Source organism: Hyla sarda, chromosome 2 (assembly GCF_029499605.1).
Source record: "Hyla sarda isolate aHylSar1 chromosome 2, aHylSar1.hap1, whole genome shotgun sequence".
Classification (NCBI taxonomy): domain Eukaryota; kingdom Metazoa; phylum Chordata; class Amphibia; order Anura; family Hylidae; genus Hyla; species Hyla sarda.
Window position 1 is genome coordinate 190,640,052 of NC_079190.1, and position 17,435 is coordinate 190,657,486.

The 17,435-nt window shown below is 41.7% G+C and overlaps 2 protein-coding genes across 3 annotated transcripts in view; one reads left to right on the plus strand and one right to left on the minus strand.

Annotated features, from left to right (window-relative positions):
* Window positions 1-1,999: 1,999 nt before the first annotated feature.
* On the minus strand, window positions 2,000-9,720 carry LOC130355630 (protein spinster homolog 1-like). The gene is made up of 3 exons (XM_056556013.1): window positions 9,599-9,720; window positions 4,527-4,741; window positions 2,000-3,564 (listed from the first exon to the last, which is right to left on the minus strand). Exon 3 carries the CDS (start codon window positions 3,537-3,539, stop codon window positions 2,025-2,027), a length of 1,515 nt encoding a protein of 504 aa, XP_056411988.1. The 5' UTR covers window positions 3,540-3,564; window positions 4,527-4,741; window positions 9,599-9,720; the 3' UTR covers window positions 2,000-2,024.
* LOC130355629 (cytochrome b-245 heavy chain) overlaps window positions 4,622-17,435 on the plus strand; it is a 71,419-nt gene continuing 58,605 nt past the window's right edge. The window contains exon 1 of one of the 2 annotated variants that reach the window (XM_056556012.1): window positions 4,622-4,729. The gene's annotated coding sequence lies outside the window, so the exon portion shown is untranslated. Of the gene's footprint in view, window positions 4,730-16,523; window positions 16,755-17,435 lie in introns of those variants that run through there. The other variant, XM_056556011.1, reaches the window with a different exon arrangement.

Consider the following 17,435-nt stretch of genomic DNA (forward strand, 5'->3'; position numbering starts at 1 on the left):
TAAACTGTACGGTCAATGGCGTACGCGCAAAAAAATTCCAAAGTCCAAAAAAGCGTATTTTGGTCACTTTTTATACCATTAAAAAATGAATAAAAAGTGATCAAAAAGTCCCATCAAAACAAAAATCATACCGATAAAAACTTCAGATCACGGCGCAAAAATGAGTCCTCATACCGCCCTGTACGTGGAAAAATAAAAAAGTTATAGGTGTCAGAAGATGACATTTTTAAACGTATAAATTTTCCAGCATGTAGTTATGATTTTTTCCAGAAGTGCGACAAAATCAAACCTATTTAAGTAGGGTATCATTTTAACCGTATCGACCTACAGATTAATGATAAGGTGTCATTTATTACCGAAATATGCACTGCGTAGAAACGGAAGCCCCCAAAAGTTACAAAATGGCGTTTTTTTTTTCGATTTTGTCGCACAATTATTTTTTTTTCCGTTTCGCCGTTTATTTTTTGGGTAAAATGACTAATGTCACTGCAAAGTAGAATTGGCGACGCAAAAAATAAGCCATAATATGGATTTTTAGGTGGAAAATTGAAAGGGTTATGATTTTTAAAAGGTAAGGAGGAAAAAACGAAAGTGCAAAAACGGAAAAACCCTGAGTCCTTAAGGGGTTAAGTGTTCCCTTTATTTTTTTTTTGAGCAGTGTACATCCAGTTTTTGGTGTTGTGCCTATAGCACATTGCAAAAAGGTGAGCGCAGTATACCATTTGCTTACACTTGTTTTATATCATATAACGGCACTATTTTTCCTTCTATATATTAAATTTAGCCACTACACAAGACTTTTAGCAATTTCGAGAGGCATTTTTTTTATATTGTTTACCAGGTTGAACTTAAAAAATAACACTTAATAGAACTGAGCTATAAATATAAAGTTATTCCATATAGATATTCCTGCTAGAATGTCAGCAAGATTTTGCTGAAACTTTGCATTCAAATAGGGAGTCCTTTTTTTGTCAACCTTCTTCATCTGAAGAACAGCTGATATCAGTAGTGTACACCAGTATAACTTTACAGCTAAAACCTGAAGTTATACAACAGCTGATAAGTACTGGAAGGATTAAGATTTCTATATAGATGTAATTTACAAATCTGTTTAACTTTCAAGCACCAGTTGATTTAAAAAAAAAAAAAAATGTTTTCAACTGGAGTACCCCTGGAATGAGGATCCCTAATGGTCCTTTTAAAAGCCATAATTTCTATGAAAAGGAGATACATTTTTATGAAGCATATTAGAAAGGTTAAAGGGGTACTCCGGTGGAAAACAATTTTTCTCATATTAACTGGCTCCATAGTCAAGTTCAACAGATTGGTAAATTACTTCTCTTAAAAAATCTTAATCCTTCCAGTACTTATCAGCTGACTGTATACTACAGAGGAAGTTGTTCTTTTCAGTCTGACTACAGTGCTCTCTGCTGACACTTTTGTCTGTGTCAGAAACTATCCAGAGTAGAAGCAAATCCCCACAGCAAACATCTCCTGCTCTGGACAATTCCTGACATGGACAGAGGTGTCAGCAGAGAGCACTGTGGTCAGACAGAAAAGAGCAACTCATCTTCCTTTGTAGTATACAGCAGCTGATAAGTACTGAAAGGATTATGATTTTTTTTATAGAAGTAATTTACAAATCTGTTTTACTTATTGGCACCAGCTGATTTGAATTTTCTATCGGAGTACCCCTTTAATATTTGGTCACTATCCCTTTAAAAGTTGCGCTACCAGTGGGTATACTCACTGGAAAGTCTCTGGTGTGCTTTTACCATTTGTATGTAGTGTTACTGGTGAAAATGCAGTTGCAGATAGATTACTCAAACTTTATCTTTCTGTTGTCTGAGTCCTGTAAGGTCTAATTTTTTGTGTTTTGATTTGTGTTTTTATTAGTATGATTGTGGGGTATATGACCATAGAGAATAAGGGGTAAAGTGGAACATAGAACAAATGCAGTTATTTTTTTCTTAATTTTTTTTTTTAATGAAGTAAACGAGATAAAGGTAAGCAATGACTTTTCCTCAGTCTGAAGCGCGGTCCTCATCGTCAGGAAGCAGTGAGGAGGAGGAGGATGACGGAGGTTCTGATTCCATCTCTGCTTCTTTTTCGTCCCTCTCTATATATAGGGCCGTGGCCATGAAGAAGGCCCCTCCGATGACTGCCATTATGGTGCAGGTCATGAGGGCATACTCCAGGCTGCGGTATTTCAGAAGAGGGGATTTGGCATATCCTCGTTCGTAGGTGTCAGATATCAGGCCGATGAGGTACGGGCTGCCGGCGTCACCTAGGAGGTGATAGATTGTCATCTGCAGGGCCAGGGCTGAAGATCTCCTCCACGGAGTTACTACTTTTAGTATAATGTCAGATATGAGGGTGAAATTTACTGACAGAAGCGTCTCTCCGATGAAGATGAAGATGTTGGTGGCAACGAGGCTGATGTTGCCAAAAGTCAATGCCAACAGAAGAAAAGGGGCGGAGAGCATCATCGCGCATCCACACACAAGCGGGTCCGCCCGTGGGTTGGATTTGCGATATCTTTTACTTATCTCCGTCCCTGCTACAACTCCCAGAATGCCGGAAACGACTGTAACCACACCAAATATTAGGATGTCGTGATAGTCACACGGTTCAGCACGGCAAGGGTCCTTCTCTTGTAGGAGTGTTCGTGCGTGGGTCAGGTATGACGGACCCCATACACCTATGGCTCCCACTATGAAGGATACTGCCGTCGATCCCATGGTGGTTAACATGAAGCTTTGATTTTTAAAGAGTTTTTTCAGATCTGTCGCCCATTTGGCAAACTTCTGGGATTTGTTGTTCTTCTTCCCGTTTGTAGTCGTTCTTGGAAGCTCCTTTGTGACCAAAATCATCAAAGCCACAGCTATGAGGCCCAGGCCAGGGGTGACCCGAAATGCCCAGTGCCAATCGCCCCTTGCTGCATCAGTCACTTTGGGCCCGATGATGTATCCTAGTCCGCAGCCTACAGGTATGACGGAGTAAAACACGTTCAGCATGCGGGTCCGCTGGTCACTTGTAAAAAGGTCTGCAATGATGGAGGGGGCGATGGTGCAGAAAGTCGCCTCTCCGGCTCCAACCAGTCCACTCGTCAGCAGGAAGAGCAGGAAGTACCCGTCAGGGATGAATGACAGGGTAAGTGTCATGCTCAGCCAAACGATGACTCCTGCGCAAACAGTATATTTCTTATTACAGTGGTCGCCCAAATATCCGGCAATTGGTGCGACCAGCACGTAGCTTCCAATGAACAATGTATTCAATAAGCCGGACAGACTAGCATTGGTGTCATATGCTTTCTGTATATAAGGCAACACCCCCGCCACGCTGGAACGATTTGCATAGATGAGCAAATTAACAAAGGCGAGGATCACTACGGTGATGATGGAACGTGCGGTGGACATCACGCTTAGAGATGGCAGGTTCTGCCTCTCAGGGATATCGCCCTTTTCTACATCCATATCACTATGGTCCTCCATTGCTTCTTCCTCCTCCTTCAGCAATGGGTCTTGTGGAGAGGCCATGGTCACAGGTCAGAGCCTGAAAACACTAGAGAGAGAGAGAGATAAGTGAACACATTAGACAACATGTCATCATTCCTGTCATTATACAATAGATCCTTCAGACAGAGCAGAAATGTCCAGCACAGAACCACAAGATAACACTAAGACCATCGCAGCCTCAGAAGAAGACGCTTCTCTATAAGTGTTTTATATGGAGACATCTTCCCTGAGGTTACCAATGTCTGATAACCCTGAACCTGTCCGGTCCTAGTAATATCTGATAACCCTGAACCTGTCCGGTCCTAGTAATATCTGATAACCCTGAACCTGTCCGGTCCTAGTAATATCTGATAACCCTGAACCTGTCCGGTCATAGTAATATCTGATAACCCTGAATCTGTCCCAGTAATGGTGGATTATAAGGGCTTGGCTGTATGGTCACTGGGCCATGTGAACTTCATACTGTAGATACAATTGGGCTATCCTGCTATATACATTTACTAATAATGAACCTACCCCACCTCATTGGGATCTATCTGTCCCCTATATGACTTTTTGCCACTAGTTGATTTGAAAAATGTTTTCCCTTTCGGAGTACCCAGAGTATTTCTATTGTTAGTACACACAGAATTCTATTATATACTATTATATTTCTGCCCTAATCTTTCTGTCATTCTTTTACTACACCACCAAATCTTTCTCATAGACTTATATCTTTTAGAACTTCATGAATTAGGACTCTTTTTCTTGGGGGCTTTTTTTGGCATAATTGCATTTTAGCAGTTTTGCAAGAAAAAGCCCTGGTCATGACACTATCTGTGCGTTTTATTATGTTTAATACCTAAGCCAAGTATTGTCACAATGCTATGAGAAATATAACTTTTGTTATTTCTTTTGGAAATTAATTTCTTTTTTTTTTTTTTGCTAAAAAAAAAAGCAACAGCAATAAAAAAAAACTGTCAAACAAAAAGCCCTGTGTATGTATGAATAGAAGAGGCTGAGACTTACCTTGTGGTTCTCTCTTCAGAAGGAACGGTCAAAATCTTGAATTCTCTATCGCAAATAGAAACTCTCTAACAAACACTTTGCACCACAGGTTGTGAATGCAAAACACACTGAAGAGACTGCAGCCGGCGCGCACCTCCTTGTACAGCTTACGGTGACATCATCACAAGCATGTGTGACATCACAAGGTTCTAAACCATCTTCAGGTATGTGTATATCTGTATAGTAAATGTGAGTAACCATATTAGTCCAGTGATGCAGATTGTAATACCTTTTTTATTGGACTAACAGAATTTTGTAGAGACAAACTTTTGGGATTCCTTCCTGATAATTTATAAAGTTCTTTGATCATTAGTCCTTTTCTATTGGACTTGATAAAGGGCGGAATCCTGAAAGCTTGTCTCTACAAAATTCTATTAGTCCAATAAAAAAGGTATTACAAGAGACTGCAACATATTTTTTGATTTGTGTATATATATATATATATATATATATATATATATATATATATATATATATATATATATAGTTCCAAGCGTGAGTAGGTGCCTCCAGCTAGGGTCCGGGTCCAGGATTCTGCATACGTAGTTCCAAGCAAAATGCTGTGGCACTCAAGGTATGGTGAAAAAATGAAAACTATTTATTCATCCCAAATGTGCAAAGAGCAACGTTTCAATGGTCTCACACCATCATTATCAAGCCACTTGCTCTTTGCACATTTGGGATGAATAAATAGTTTTCATTTTTTCACCATACCTTGAGTGCCACAGCATTTTCCTTGGAACTATGTATGCAGGATCCTGGACACGGACACTAGCTGGAGTCACCTACTCACGCTTGGAACTATAGATATATATATATCACGCTTTAGGAGTGCTGCTTTCTTCTTTGACATATATATATATATATATATATATATATATATATATATATATATATATATTAATATACACCTAGAAATACATCAAGTACATAAAAACATCTTTTAGAAAAATATTTCTCCAGGCCTGCCGAGTATATCCCCGTACTTCACAGTGTCTTCTTAGTTTATATATTTTAATCTTTTGACCTTTTAACCCACTAGGACCAAGGGCATCCTGGGACTTAACCCCTTAAGGACTCAGGGTTTTTCCGTTTTTGCACTTTCGTTTTTTCCTCCTTACCTTTTAAAAATCATAACCCTTTCAATTTTCCACTTAAAAATCCATATTATAGCTTATTTTTTGCGTCGCCAATTCTACTTTGCAGTGACATTAGTCATTTTACCCAAAAAATAAACGGCGAAACGGAAAAAATAATCAGTGTGCGACAAAATAAAAAAAAAAACGCCATTTTGTAAATTTTGGGGGCTTCCGTTTCTACGCAGTGCATATTTCGGTAAAAATTACACCTTATTATTATTCTGTAGGTCCATACGGTTAAAATGATACCCTACTTATATAGATTTGATTTTGTCGCACTTCTGGAAAAAATCATAACTACATGCAGGAAAATTTATACGTTTATAAATGTCATCTTCTGACCCCTATAACTTTTTTATTTTTCCACGTACAGGGCGGTATGAGGACTCATTTTTTGCGCCGTGATCTGAAGTTTTTATCGGTATGATTTTTGTTTTGATCGGACTTTTTGATCACTTTTTATTCATTTTTTAATGGTATAAAAAGTGACCAAAATACGCTTTTTTGGACTTTGGAATTTTTTTGCGCGCACGCCATTGACCGAGAGGTTTAATTAATGATATATTTTTATAGTTCAGACATTTACGCACGCGGCGATACCACATATGTTTATTTATTTATTTTTTTACACTGTTTTATTTTTTTTATGGGAAAAGGGGGGTGATTCAAACTTTTATTAGGGAAGGGGTTAAATGACCTTTATTAACACTTTATTTTTACATTTTTTTTGCAGTGTTATAGGTCCCATAGGGACCTATAACACTGCACACACTGATCTCTCATCCTGATCACAGGCATGTATTAACACGCCTGTGATCAGTGATATCGGCGCATGACTGCTCCTGTCTGGATCTCAGGCACGGAGCAGTCATTCGTCAATCGGACACCGAGGAGGCAGGTAAGGGCCCTCCCGGTGTCCGGTCAGCTGTTCGGGACGCCGCGGCGGTCCCGAACAGCCCGACTGAGCAGCCGGGTCACTTTCACTTTCACTTCAGCTTTCAGCTTTGACCGCCGCTTCTAAAGGGTTAATACCGCACATCGCCGCGATCGGTGATGTGTGGTATTAGCCGCGGGTCCCGGCCGTTGATGAGCGCCGGGACCGACGCGATATCATATCGCGGGAGCCGGCGCAGGACGTAAATATACGTCCTGCGTCGTTAAGGGGTTAAAGGGGTATTCCAGGCCAAAACTTTTTTTTATATATATCAACTGGCTCCAGAAAGTTAAACAGATTTGTAAATTACTTCTATTAAAAAATCTTAATCCTTTCAGTACTTATGACCTTCTGAAGTTGAGGTTGTTTTTTTCTGTCTAAGTCCTCTCTGATGACACCTGTCTCGGGCAACGCCCAGTTTAGAAGCAAATCCCCATAGCAAACCTCTTCTAAACTGGGCGTTTCCCGAGACAGGTGTCATCAGAGAGCACTTAGACAGAAAATAACAACCTTAACTTCAGAAGCTCATAAGTACTGAAAGGGTTAAGATTTTTTAATAGAAGTAATTTACAAATCTGTTTAACTTTCTGGAGCCAGTTGATATATATATATATAAAAAAGTTTTTGCCTGGAATACCCCTTTAAGATAGAACCGATTATTATTGATATATGTCATGAATGCATCAACGGTCAGATGGTCAGACGACCAAATGATGAACACATCGTCTACATAACTCCCATACCATGCGAGGCATGTGGAAAATGGATTGGTGTCAGAAAAAATAAACTGCTCCTCCCACCAAAAAACAAAAAGCTTAGCCCGAGCTGGTGATGACTTTACTCCCATTGAAGTACCCGTGCGCTTCAAATAAAAATTGTTACCAAACATAAAATAATTGTGTTTCAACACAAAATCTACCACCTAAATAATGTAATGTCTCAAATCCACAGAATATTTAGAAAATCTCATCAGTATATCCGAGATAGCTGATAATGCCAGGTTTTGCGGAATACTGGAATAGAGCGATTCAATGTCGCAAGTAAGCCACGACAGAGAATCGCTCCATGTGAATTTAGTTCTTCTGACCAGGAGTTTACTGAAAATTCAGATTGTTCAGATACCACGGACACTAGCGGGGACTCAGAACCGCAATATGTGAACACTCACAAGAATCGCAATGCGAGAAGACGAGGAAGGCGCAATGGCAGAAAGCATAGGAAGAAGAGCTTCGGAGCGTAACAAGGACAAACGGAAAAAGTAATAAAAGAGGATTTTCAAGTCATTAACATTTCTGCACAAATCATTACAGATGAAGAAACCTCGGTCCTGTGGAAAGGACTGGGTTTCTCTCCTACACATCATTTTGATGTTTATCGGACAATTTTGGATATAAATTAATTTGTGAGAACTTTAACAGTTAAGAAACATTTTTTTGTGGAAAATGCTGATGAACCATCGGACCCACCTCAACTTTCTATAAACCCTGATTTACCACTAATGCATACGTTAGCAGAACAAATTGCTTTTAGAGATCTCTGTCTCCTTGAAATTAGTGGGATATCAATTTGTGATGAAGTGAATACTGCACATACCTTCTCCACTAAAAACCAAAATTTTTACCCCATACAGACCAAACCAGCAATTTTTGATTGGTTCCAGGACCTTATCATGAAAGATTTGGTTAATCTACAATCAAAAGTAATGTCCAATACAACTCGTCCTAATTTGAATAAAAAGGAGGCTGCTGCCATAAAGAAATTAAAGAAAAACAAAAATTTGACGATCCGATCTGCCGATAAAGGCGGCTCGGTAGTATGTATGGACATGGGACTGTATATCAATTTAAATGAAAATCTACTATCTGATGATAAAACTTACCTTAAACTTTGTGGGGATCCCACTGAACCTTTTAAAAAAGAACTGTTGACTCTGTTGGAAGAGAGGAAAGCCAGATCTATTTTGACCCAAAAAGAAGTGGATTATATTTTCGTGCCTGCTCCAATTATTCCTATCTTCCACTCGCTACCCAAGCTGCATAAGGACCGATTCCCGCCGCCGATGCGTCCGATCGTGGCGGGGATCGGATCCCTTAACGAGCACCTATGCGAGTGGTTGGACTCAGTACTGCAACCTCTGGTTATGCAATGCCCAAGTTATATCAAGGACACTAAGCACTTGCTAAAAATCATGGATGAATTCACATGGAGCGATTCTCTGTCATGGCTTACTTACGACATTGAATCGCTCTATTCCAGTATTCCGCAAAACCTGGCATTATCAGCTATCTCAGATATACTGATGAGATTTTCTAAATATTCTGTGGATTTGAGACATTACATTATTGAGGTGGTAGATTTTGTGTTAAAACACAATTATTTTATGTTTGGTAACAATTTTTATTTGCAGCGCACGGGTGCTTCAATGGGAGCAAAGTCATCACCAGCTCGGGCTAAGCTTTTTGTTTTTTGGTGGGAGGCGCAGTTTTTCTGACACCAATCCATTTTCCACATGCCTCACATGGTATGGGAGGTATGTAGACGATGTGTTCATCATTTGGTCGTCTGACCATCTGACCGTTCATGCATTCATATATCAATAATAATTGGTTCAATCTTACGTTTACCCACACATGGTGTAAAAGTGAAACCCCCTTTTTGGATGTCATATTACGTGGCAACCCTGATACAAATAAAACTGAGGTTGATCCTTACAGAAAAAAAGATATCAGGCAATACCATCCGAAGGGCAAATTCATGCCATTCCAAACAAACAGTAAGAGCCATACCAGTAGGTTACCCTGGAGGGCTCTTGAAAAAAGCTCGGTCGAGAGTGGATCCTATGGATCGAAAATCCCTTTTTACAAGTAAGCAACCAACTGAATCCCAAGATTGTCCTACATTTGTCACCACGTACAGTCCAGAATTTAATGACATCAAACGCATTGTAATTAAACACTTACCTTTGCTATCAACAGATCCCACGGTAGGGGAGATTATAAAGTCAGGTGTGAGATTTGCAGGCACCTACTCTATCCAATCTCCTTGTTCCCAGTATGGTGGACACGGCTAGTGTTACCACCCAGTGGATTAGCCGAAAAATGCCAGAAAATAGAAGGTACGGTGGATGGGAAATGCCATGTCATTCACAACTTTATAAACTGTGATAGCACTTTTGTTGTATATAAAATCATGTGCACACAATGTCAAAACGCATGCAAGAGCACATTAGACATGCTGATGGCCCTTTAAACTCGAACATTTCTAACATATCTAAACATTTTCTAATATGTCATAATTCAGACACCACTTCCCTCAGGTTCTCAGGCATTGAGAAGGTGAACCTAAATAAAAGGGGAGGTGACCATATTCAATCCCTCCACAATAGGGAAATCATGTGGATTTATCTTTTGAATTGCATTCAACCCCATGGTCTAAATAGCAAAACAGATTTAATATTACATTACTGATATGTCTCCGAATAATTTATCTGTGTTTGGTCCCATGTTTTTGTTTTAATCACGCGCACATGTGATGTGGACCTGTCCCTCCCCTTCTGTGGGAATGGGGAAAATGCCCTGGAGTATATAAGGGTGCCTCATTTGAGGATCTACAGGCTATGAGTAAGGATCGATAGATCAGAAATGCGTCAGCCATGCTTGGGACCCCCCTCTGTTTGTGCAATATTTCATATTTTTGATATGTTCACGGTGGCAGACAAACCTATTTTAAGGAAGAACCCTGAATAAAGACGGACGTTTTACTTTTACTTGCTGGATTTTTTAGTATTTTATTTTAGTTTTATCCACTGTGCCAGGGATGAAAATTATTCCAAAAGAAACTAACTCAACTGTCTATGCTCCCCCGTTGCTCCAATATTGGTGTCCCGTTCTCTGTTCGCTGCCTTCTGCTTTCCCTGCAGGTCAGTGAATCACGGTGCGCTCAGTGCCATCATTGTTTCAGCACCAGTTTTACAAATCAGTGTGCCTCCAGTGTTACACCAGTGTTTACAAATAAGTGTGCCTCCAGCTGTTGCAAAACTATAACTTCCAGCATGCCTTGACAGCTAGAGACTGTCCGGGAATGCTGGGAGTTGTAGTTTTGGACCACCTGGAGAGACACTGTTTTGAAAACACTGCCTTAGTCAGTATTTTCCAACCTGGGGACTTCCAGCTGCCAGCATTCCCCTGACAGTCTTTAGCTGTCCAGGCATGCTGGGAGTTATAGTTCTGCAACAGCTGGAGACACTCAGGTTTGGTAGGTAGGTCCTTAGTCCATTTTTTTCCAACCTGGGTGCCTCCAGCTGTTGAAAAACTCTAACTCCCAGCTTAAGACTGTCCGGGCATGCTGGGAGTTGTAGTTTTGCAACGGCTGGAGGACCCCAGGTTGGGAAACACTAACTACGGCAGTGTTTTTCGAAACATTGTCTCTCCATCTGTTGCAAAACTACAACTCCCAGCATGCTCGGACAGTCTTAAGCTGGAAGTTAGAATTTTGCAGCAGAAGGTGGCATTTTGGTGGGTAGTTGGGCCCTTAGTCCAGTGTTTCCCAACCTGAGTGCCTCCAGCTGTTGCAAAACTACAACTCCCAGCATGCCCAAACAGCCAAAGCCTGTTTGGAAAACACTGGACTAAGGGCCTACCTACCAAATGTAACGTGGCCACCCACCTACCAACCAAACATATTACCTACCTAGCAAATGCTTTTCCTGCCTACCTAACAAACGTATACCGTATATACTCGAGTATAAGCCGAGTTTTTCAGCACGATTTCTCCTGCTGAAAACACCCCCCTCGGCTTATACTCGAGTGAACTCTCCGCCCTCAGTGGTCTTCAACCTGCGGACCTACAGAGGTTTCAAAACTACAACTCCCAGCAAGCCCGGGCAGCCATCGGCTGTCCGGGCTTGCTGGGAGTTGTAGTTTTGAAATCTCTGGAGGTCCGCAGGTTGAAGACCACTGCGGCCTTCGACATCATCCAGCCCCTCTCACCCCCTTTAGTTCTGTACTCATCTCCGCTCGGCGCTGGTCCGGTGCTGCAGGACTGTCCGGTGGGGAGGTCGTCCGGTGGGATAGTGGTTCCGGGCTGCCATTTTCATCGGGGGGCCTCTTCTCCGCGCTTCGGGCCCGGAATAGTCACGTTGCCTTGACGACGACGCAGAGGTACGTTCATTACCAACGTCCCTCTGCGTCATCGTCAAGGCAATGCCTCTATTCCGGGCCCGAAGCGCGGAGAAGAGGCCCCCCGGTGAAGATGGCAGCCCGGAACCACTATCCCACCGGACGACCTCCCCACTGGACAGTCCTGCAGCATCGGACCAGCGCTGAGCGGAGGTGAGTACAGAACTAAAGGGGGTGAGAGGGGGCTGGATGATGTCGAAGGCCGCAGTGGTCTTCAACCTGCGGACCTCCAGAGGTTTCAAAACTACAACTCTCAGCAAGCCCGGACAGCCGATGGCTGCCCGGGCTTGCTGGGAGTTGTAGTTTTGAAACATCTGGAGGTCCGCAGGTTGAAGACCACTGTATCAGACATTGACAAGCGGTGATGATGATGACATGTGGTGATGATGACAAGGGGATGATGAAGGGGGGGGGTGTGGGATTATGACAAGGGGATGATGAAGGGTGGGGGGTGTGGGATGATGACAGTTGGATGATGAAGGGGGGTGTGTGGGATGATGACAAGAGGATGATGACAAGAGGATGATGACAAGGGGATGATGAAGGGGGGTGGGGATGATGACAAGGGGATGATGAAGGGGGTGTGTGGGATGATGACAGGGGGATGATGAAGGGGGGGTGTGGGATGATGACAAGAGGATGATGACAAGAGGATGATGACAAGGGGATGATGAAGGGGGGTGGGGATGATGACAAGGGGATGATGACAAGGGGATGATGAAGGGGGTGTGTGGGATGATGACAAGGGGATGATGAAGGGGGAGTGTGGGATGATGACAAGGGGATGATGACAAGGGGATGATGAAGGGGGGGTGTGGGATGATGAAGGGGGGATGATGACAAGCGGTGATGATGAAGGGGGGATGATGAAGGGGGGATGATGACAGGGTGATGATGACAGGGTGATGATGATGAGGGTGTTAATGACAGGGGTCTGGATGATGACAGGGGGGATGATGTATTTCTCACCCTAGGCTTATACTCGAGTCAATAACTTTTCCTGGGATTTTGGGGTGAAATTAGGGGCCTCGGCTTATATTCGGGTCGGCTTATACTCGAGTATATACGGTAACCTACCTACCTAGCGGCAAACCTTTTACTTGCCTTCCTACCAACTGAACTTACTACCTGCCTAAATAACTTGCAAACTTACTACTTGCCTACCTACTTAGAGAATGTTCTACTTACCTAATTTACTACTTGCAAACGTACTACCTGCTTACCTAGCAAACATATTACCTGGGTGGGGGGGGGGGGGCCCAGGCATATTCTTTGCACAGGGGCCCTCTGTTGTCTGTGTCCGCCCCTGGTATATGTGATTTCTTGTTCACTTTTAATTCCATTTTTTCTGGGATGTGATAAAAATAAACGTCAATTTTGATCATGGGTATGTTTCTCCATTTGGTGTGCTCACCATGCTAAATCAATAATGTTATGTTTTAAGGCTATGTTCATATGCCAGAATTTCTGCATGGAATTCTGCATAAAAAAATCTGCTTTAATTTTTAGCCAATACACTTCAATGGGATTCTGCTGTCCTATTCACACAGCAGAATTTCTGCTACAGAATTTCCGCTGCAGGAATTCCATTGCAGTGAATTGGCTATAAATTCATTCAGAATTGTAATGCAGAACTCTGTGCAAAAATTGTGCTGTGTGAACACGGCCTAATATTTCAGATTTGTATAAACAATCTAGATTGCTCATACTAAAGTACATTGCAATTTACAACTCTTTTTGTACTGTCCCAGCATGCTGGCAAAACAGGGACATACCTCCAGTTCCAAGAAGAAGTCCTAAGGGATTTTTGATGACTGGAAAAGAGCAGGCCGGACTTCCCAAGGAACTGAAGTTATAGGTGCCAGGATCGTCCCAGGCCAACACTTTCCAGGTGAGGTCCCCCACACTGGAAAGAAGGGACGATCCCAGAAAAAATGCAGAGTGTGTCACAAGAGGGGGATACGGTAGGACACCACCTATCAATGTGACACTTGCCCTGATCATCCGGGCCTCTGCATTAAAAACTGCTTCAGGGAGTATCACACTTCCATGCAGTACTAAATTTTCCCTTTTCATTTTAACTTTCCATAATTTGACCCCAATGTACCAAGTCCAGAGTACATTCCAAATTTTAACCCCATAAACCACTAAATTGCCCAAAAAAATGTTTCATAAAAAAAATAAAAAAAGAGAAAAAAAAAACCTGATAAGACCTCTGAGCATTTTCTCCTATCACCCCTTGTAAAAATGTAAAATTTTTGGGAAAACAAGCATTTTAGTAAAAAAAAAGAAAAAATAATTTACACATCCAACTTTAACAAAAAGTCGTGAAACACCTGTGGGGTGTTAAGGCTCACTGTACCCCTTGTTATGTTCCTTGAGGGATGTAGTTTCCAAAATAGTATGCCATAGGGGCTCCCTAAATGCGACATGCCCCCCAAAAACCATTTCAGCTAAATTTGCTTTCCAAAAGCCAAATGTGACTCCTTCTCTTCTGAGCATTTCAGTGTGCCAGCGGAGCACTTGGCGTTGAGTAAGGGCTTATTTTTTGCAGGACAAGCTATACTTTTTATTGTTATCATCCGCTAATTGTACCAAAATTGTCAAATTTTGCACTTTTTTGTTGTTTTTTTATGGAGTTCACCGTACGAGATAATTAAAATTGTTGCTTTATAGTACACATCATTACGGACGTGGCAATACCTAGTATGTATATCATTTGAGTTTTTTTTTTTTAAGATAATGCAGGGCTTTTATTGGCAATGGGGCATTTATTTATTTCTACACTTTATACTTTTATTGAAGAACTTATCTTTTTCTTCACTTTCTACAGGTTATACTATGCTGCAATACATTTGTACTGCAGCACAGTATGACCTGATCAGCTGCACACAGTACAGTCTGTGCGATTTAGCCTATGGCTGGATCTCACAGGCTTCCGTAGCAGGAAGACAGCAGGAAGACATCATCTGACCTTCTGCTGCCATAGCAACCAACGGCAACCCGCGATCGTTTCGCGGCACTGCAGTTGGTGAACAGGGGGAGCACCCTCCCCCTGTCAACACCATAGATGCCGTGATCAGGATTGATCTATGGCATCAATGGGGTTAATGCTACCGGGACCAGCACGATCACGGCCCTGGCAGCCGCGGCTGGTCCCCCGCTGTGATTGACAGCCGGGTCCCATCAGGGACCTCCTGAGCTGCCCGCGGCAGAGCAGGAGATCGCAAGGACATATGCATACTTCCCAGCACGCAAACATGTCGGGTGCTGGAACGTATGCATACATCCCATAGCGGAAAGGAGTTAAGGGGGGGGGGGGGATATGATCAACTTATTTAATTATATAAATGGCCCATGCAAAAAATATGGGGAAAAACTGTTCCAGGTAAAATCCTCTCAAAAGACAAGGGTACACTCCCTCCTTCGGGAGAAAAAAAGGTGTAGACTCCTGGGTCGACAAGCTTATTTTAACATAAGAGCTGTGAATTTAAGGAACAGTCAGCCTCAGGAACGGCAACTGCAGAAACAGTGGAGGTCTTCAAAACAGGGTTTGATACATTCCTAGAACAAAATAACTATAATGTATATGCAGAAATATAGAATCACATCCCCTCCCCTTCATCCACCCATACCCCTTCCCTTGACCTCCTTGGTTGGATTCAATGGACATATGTCTTTTTTTAAACCATACTAACTATGTAACTAATGGTGTGAAAGAAGAATGCTTTATGTTTTTTAAATATATGTTGTAATTATTACAATTCCCTTGGTGATATATAATTTTTTATATAAGAGATATAAGTATCTTGTAATGCATGATTAACTTCCCCCGTAGAGAAATGTTACGTGCTAGACAGACCATAGTTCTGCATGCTACACTGATAGTGACCTGACTATTGCATGGTGTAGAAACAGTACTGAAGTAACTTCAGTCCAACCTCCAGAGTAGGAAGTTTGGGAAATAATTACAACAGCCCATAATTAAGAAATTTAACTTTACTTAACCCACCGCTAATGGGTGGTTTGTGGTTTTGCCTAAGAGTGTTTTCCATGAGTAACACCAATGAAACATGGTCTGTTATATGTAGTTTGTACTGTATCTAAATATATAAAGACTTACACATTCTAGGTTTACCCTTAGCTATTCTATTATTTACCAGAAAATAAATTATCACACACTATTATTAGTATGTATGTATTTATTTATTTGATGATTAATTATTTGTTGATTAATTCCAGGGTGCTAAACATGTTAGTGAAAAGGGTGCACTTTGGACCCCTTAGCTGTATTCTGTTTCTGTATATAAAATTTGTCATTAAAAAGCAAAAGAAAATCTATATGAATTCCAGAAATTACCGTAATAACATAGTTTAAAAGTCAAGTTTTAACTAGATTGGAAGACTCTCCTTTGAAAGGCCGCAAGAAGCATACAAGCTTTTAATATCAAAAGTCCCCCCCAAACTAATTGTAGGACCCACATTTAGGTCACCAAATGTTATGTCCAGGAAATGTAAAGTTTTAGGTTCAAAGGATTTTGTTTCTTTGAACATGAGTGTTAAAGGAGTTATCCAGGAATAGAAATACAGGTGTGTGTGTGTGTGTGTGTGTGTGTGTGTGCTGGGAGCTATACACATGTTCTGTATACCATATAAGTGATTATATACAGGACCATATAGAGGTAGATACAATCTGTACATAGGATTTATACATCATATAAGTGATTACAGTTACATCAAAGGACTTACAGACGTCTTTTCTAATCAGCATCATCCTCTTTTCTTCTCTTTCTGGATTAGACTTCCATGAAAACCTCTTCCAGCCAAAACTCATCTCTTTGGCATCTGCAGGACAAACATGTCAGACTCTGCATTGTTCCAGTGCCGTCCACTGAACTTTTATAATGCCCTCATTGGTGTCCTGCACAGAAAAGGGCAGGTAGGTAGGTAGATAACTATGTCGTTAAATATGTAGGTAGATAACTAGCCAGGTAGCCATGCACGTAGGTAGCTAGCTAGGTAGATAGGTAGTCAGGTATGTAGGTAGCTAGCTAGGTACTTAGCTAGGTAGGTATGGGATAAGGTATTTTGGTATCCAGGTTTGTAGTAGCCAGGTGTGTAAGTAGGTAGTTCTTTAGCCAGGTATGTAAATAGGTAATCAGACAGCCAGGCATGTAGGTAGCTAATAACATAGGTAGGTATCTAGGTATGTAGGTAGGTAGTTAGGCACCCAGGTATGTTGGTAGGTAGCCAGGTATATAGTCAGGTAGCCAGGTATGTAGGAGTTTAGGTAGTTATGTAGCTAGATATGTGGGTAGGTAGTTATGTAGCCAGGTATGTAGTTAGGTAGCCAGGTATGTAGGTAGGTAGTTATGTAGGCCAGCTATGAAGGTAGATAGGTAGGCAGGTATGTAGGTAGGTAGGTAGTTAGGCAAACAGGTATGTGGGCCAGCTTAGCCAGCCAAGTATGTGGGCCAGGTTAGCCAGCCAGGTATGTGGGCCAGATTAGCTAGCCAGGTATGTGGTCCAGGTTAGCCACCCAGGTATTGGGGCAGGTTAGCCACCCAGGTATGTGAGCCAGGTTAGGCAGCCAGGTATGTGGGCCAGGTTAGGCAGCCAG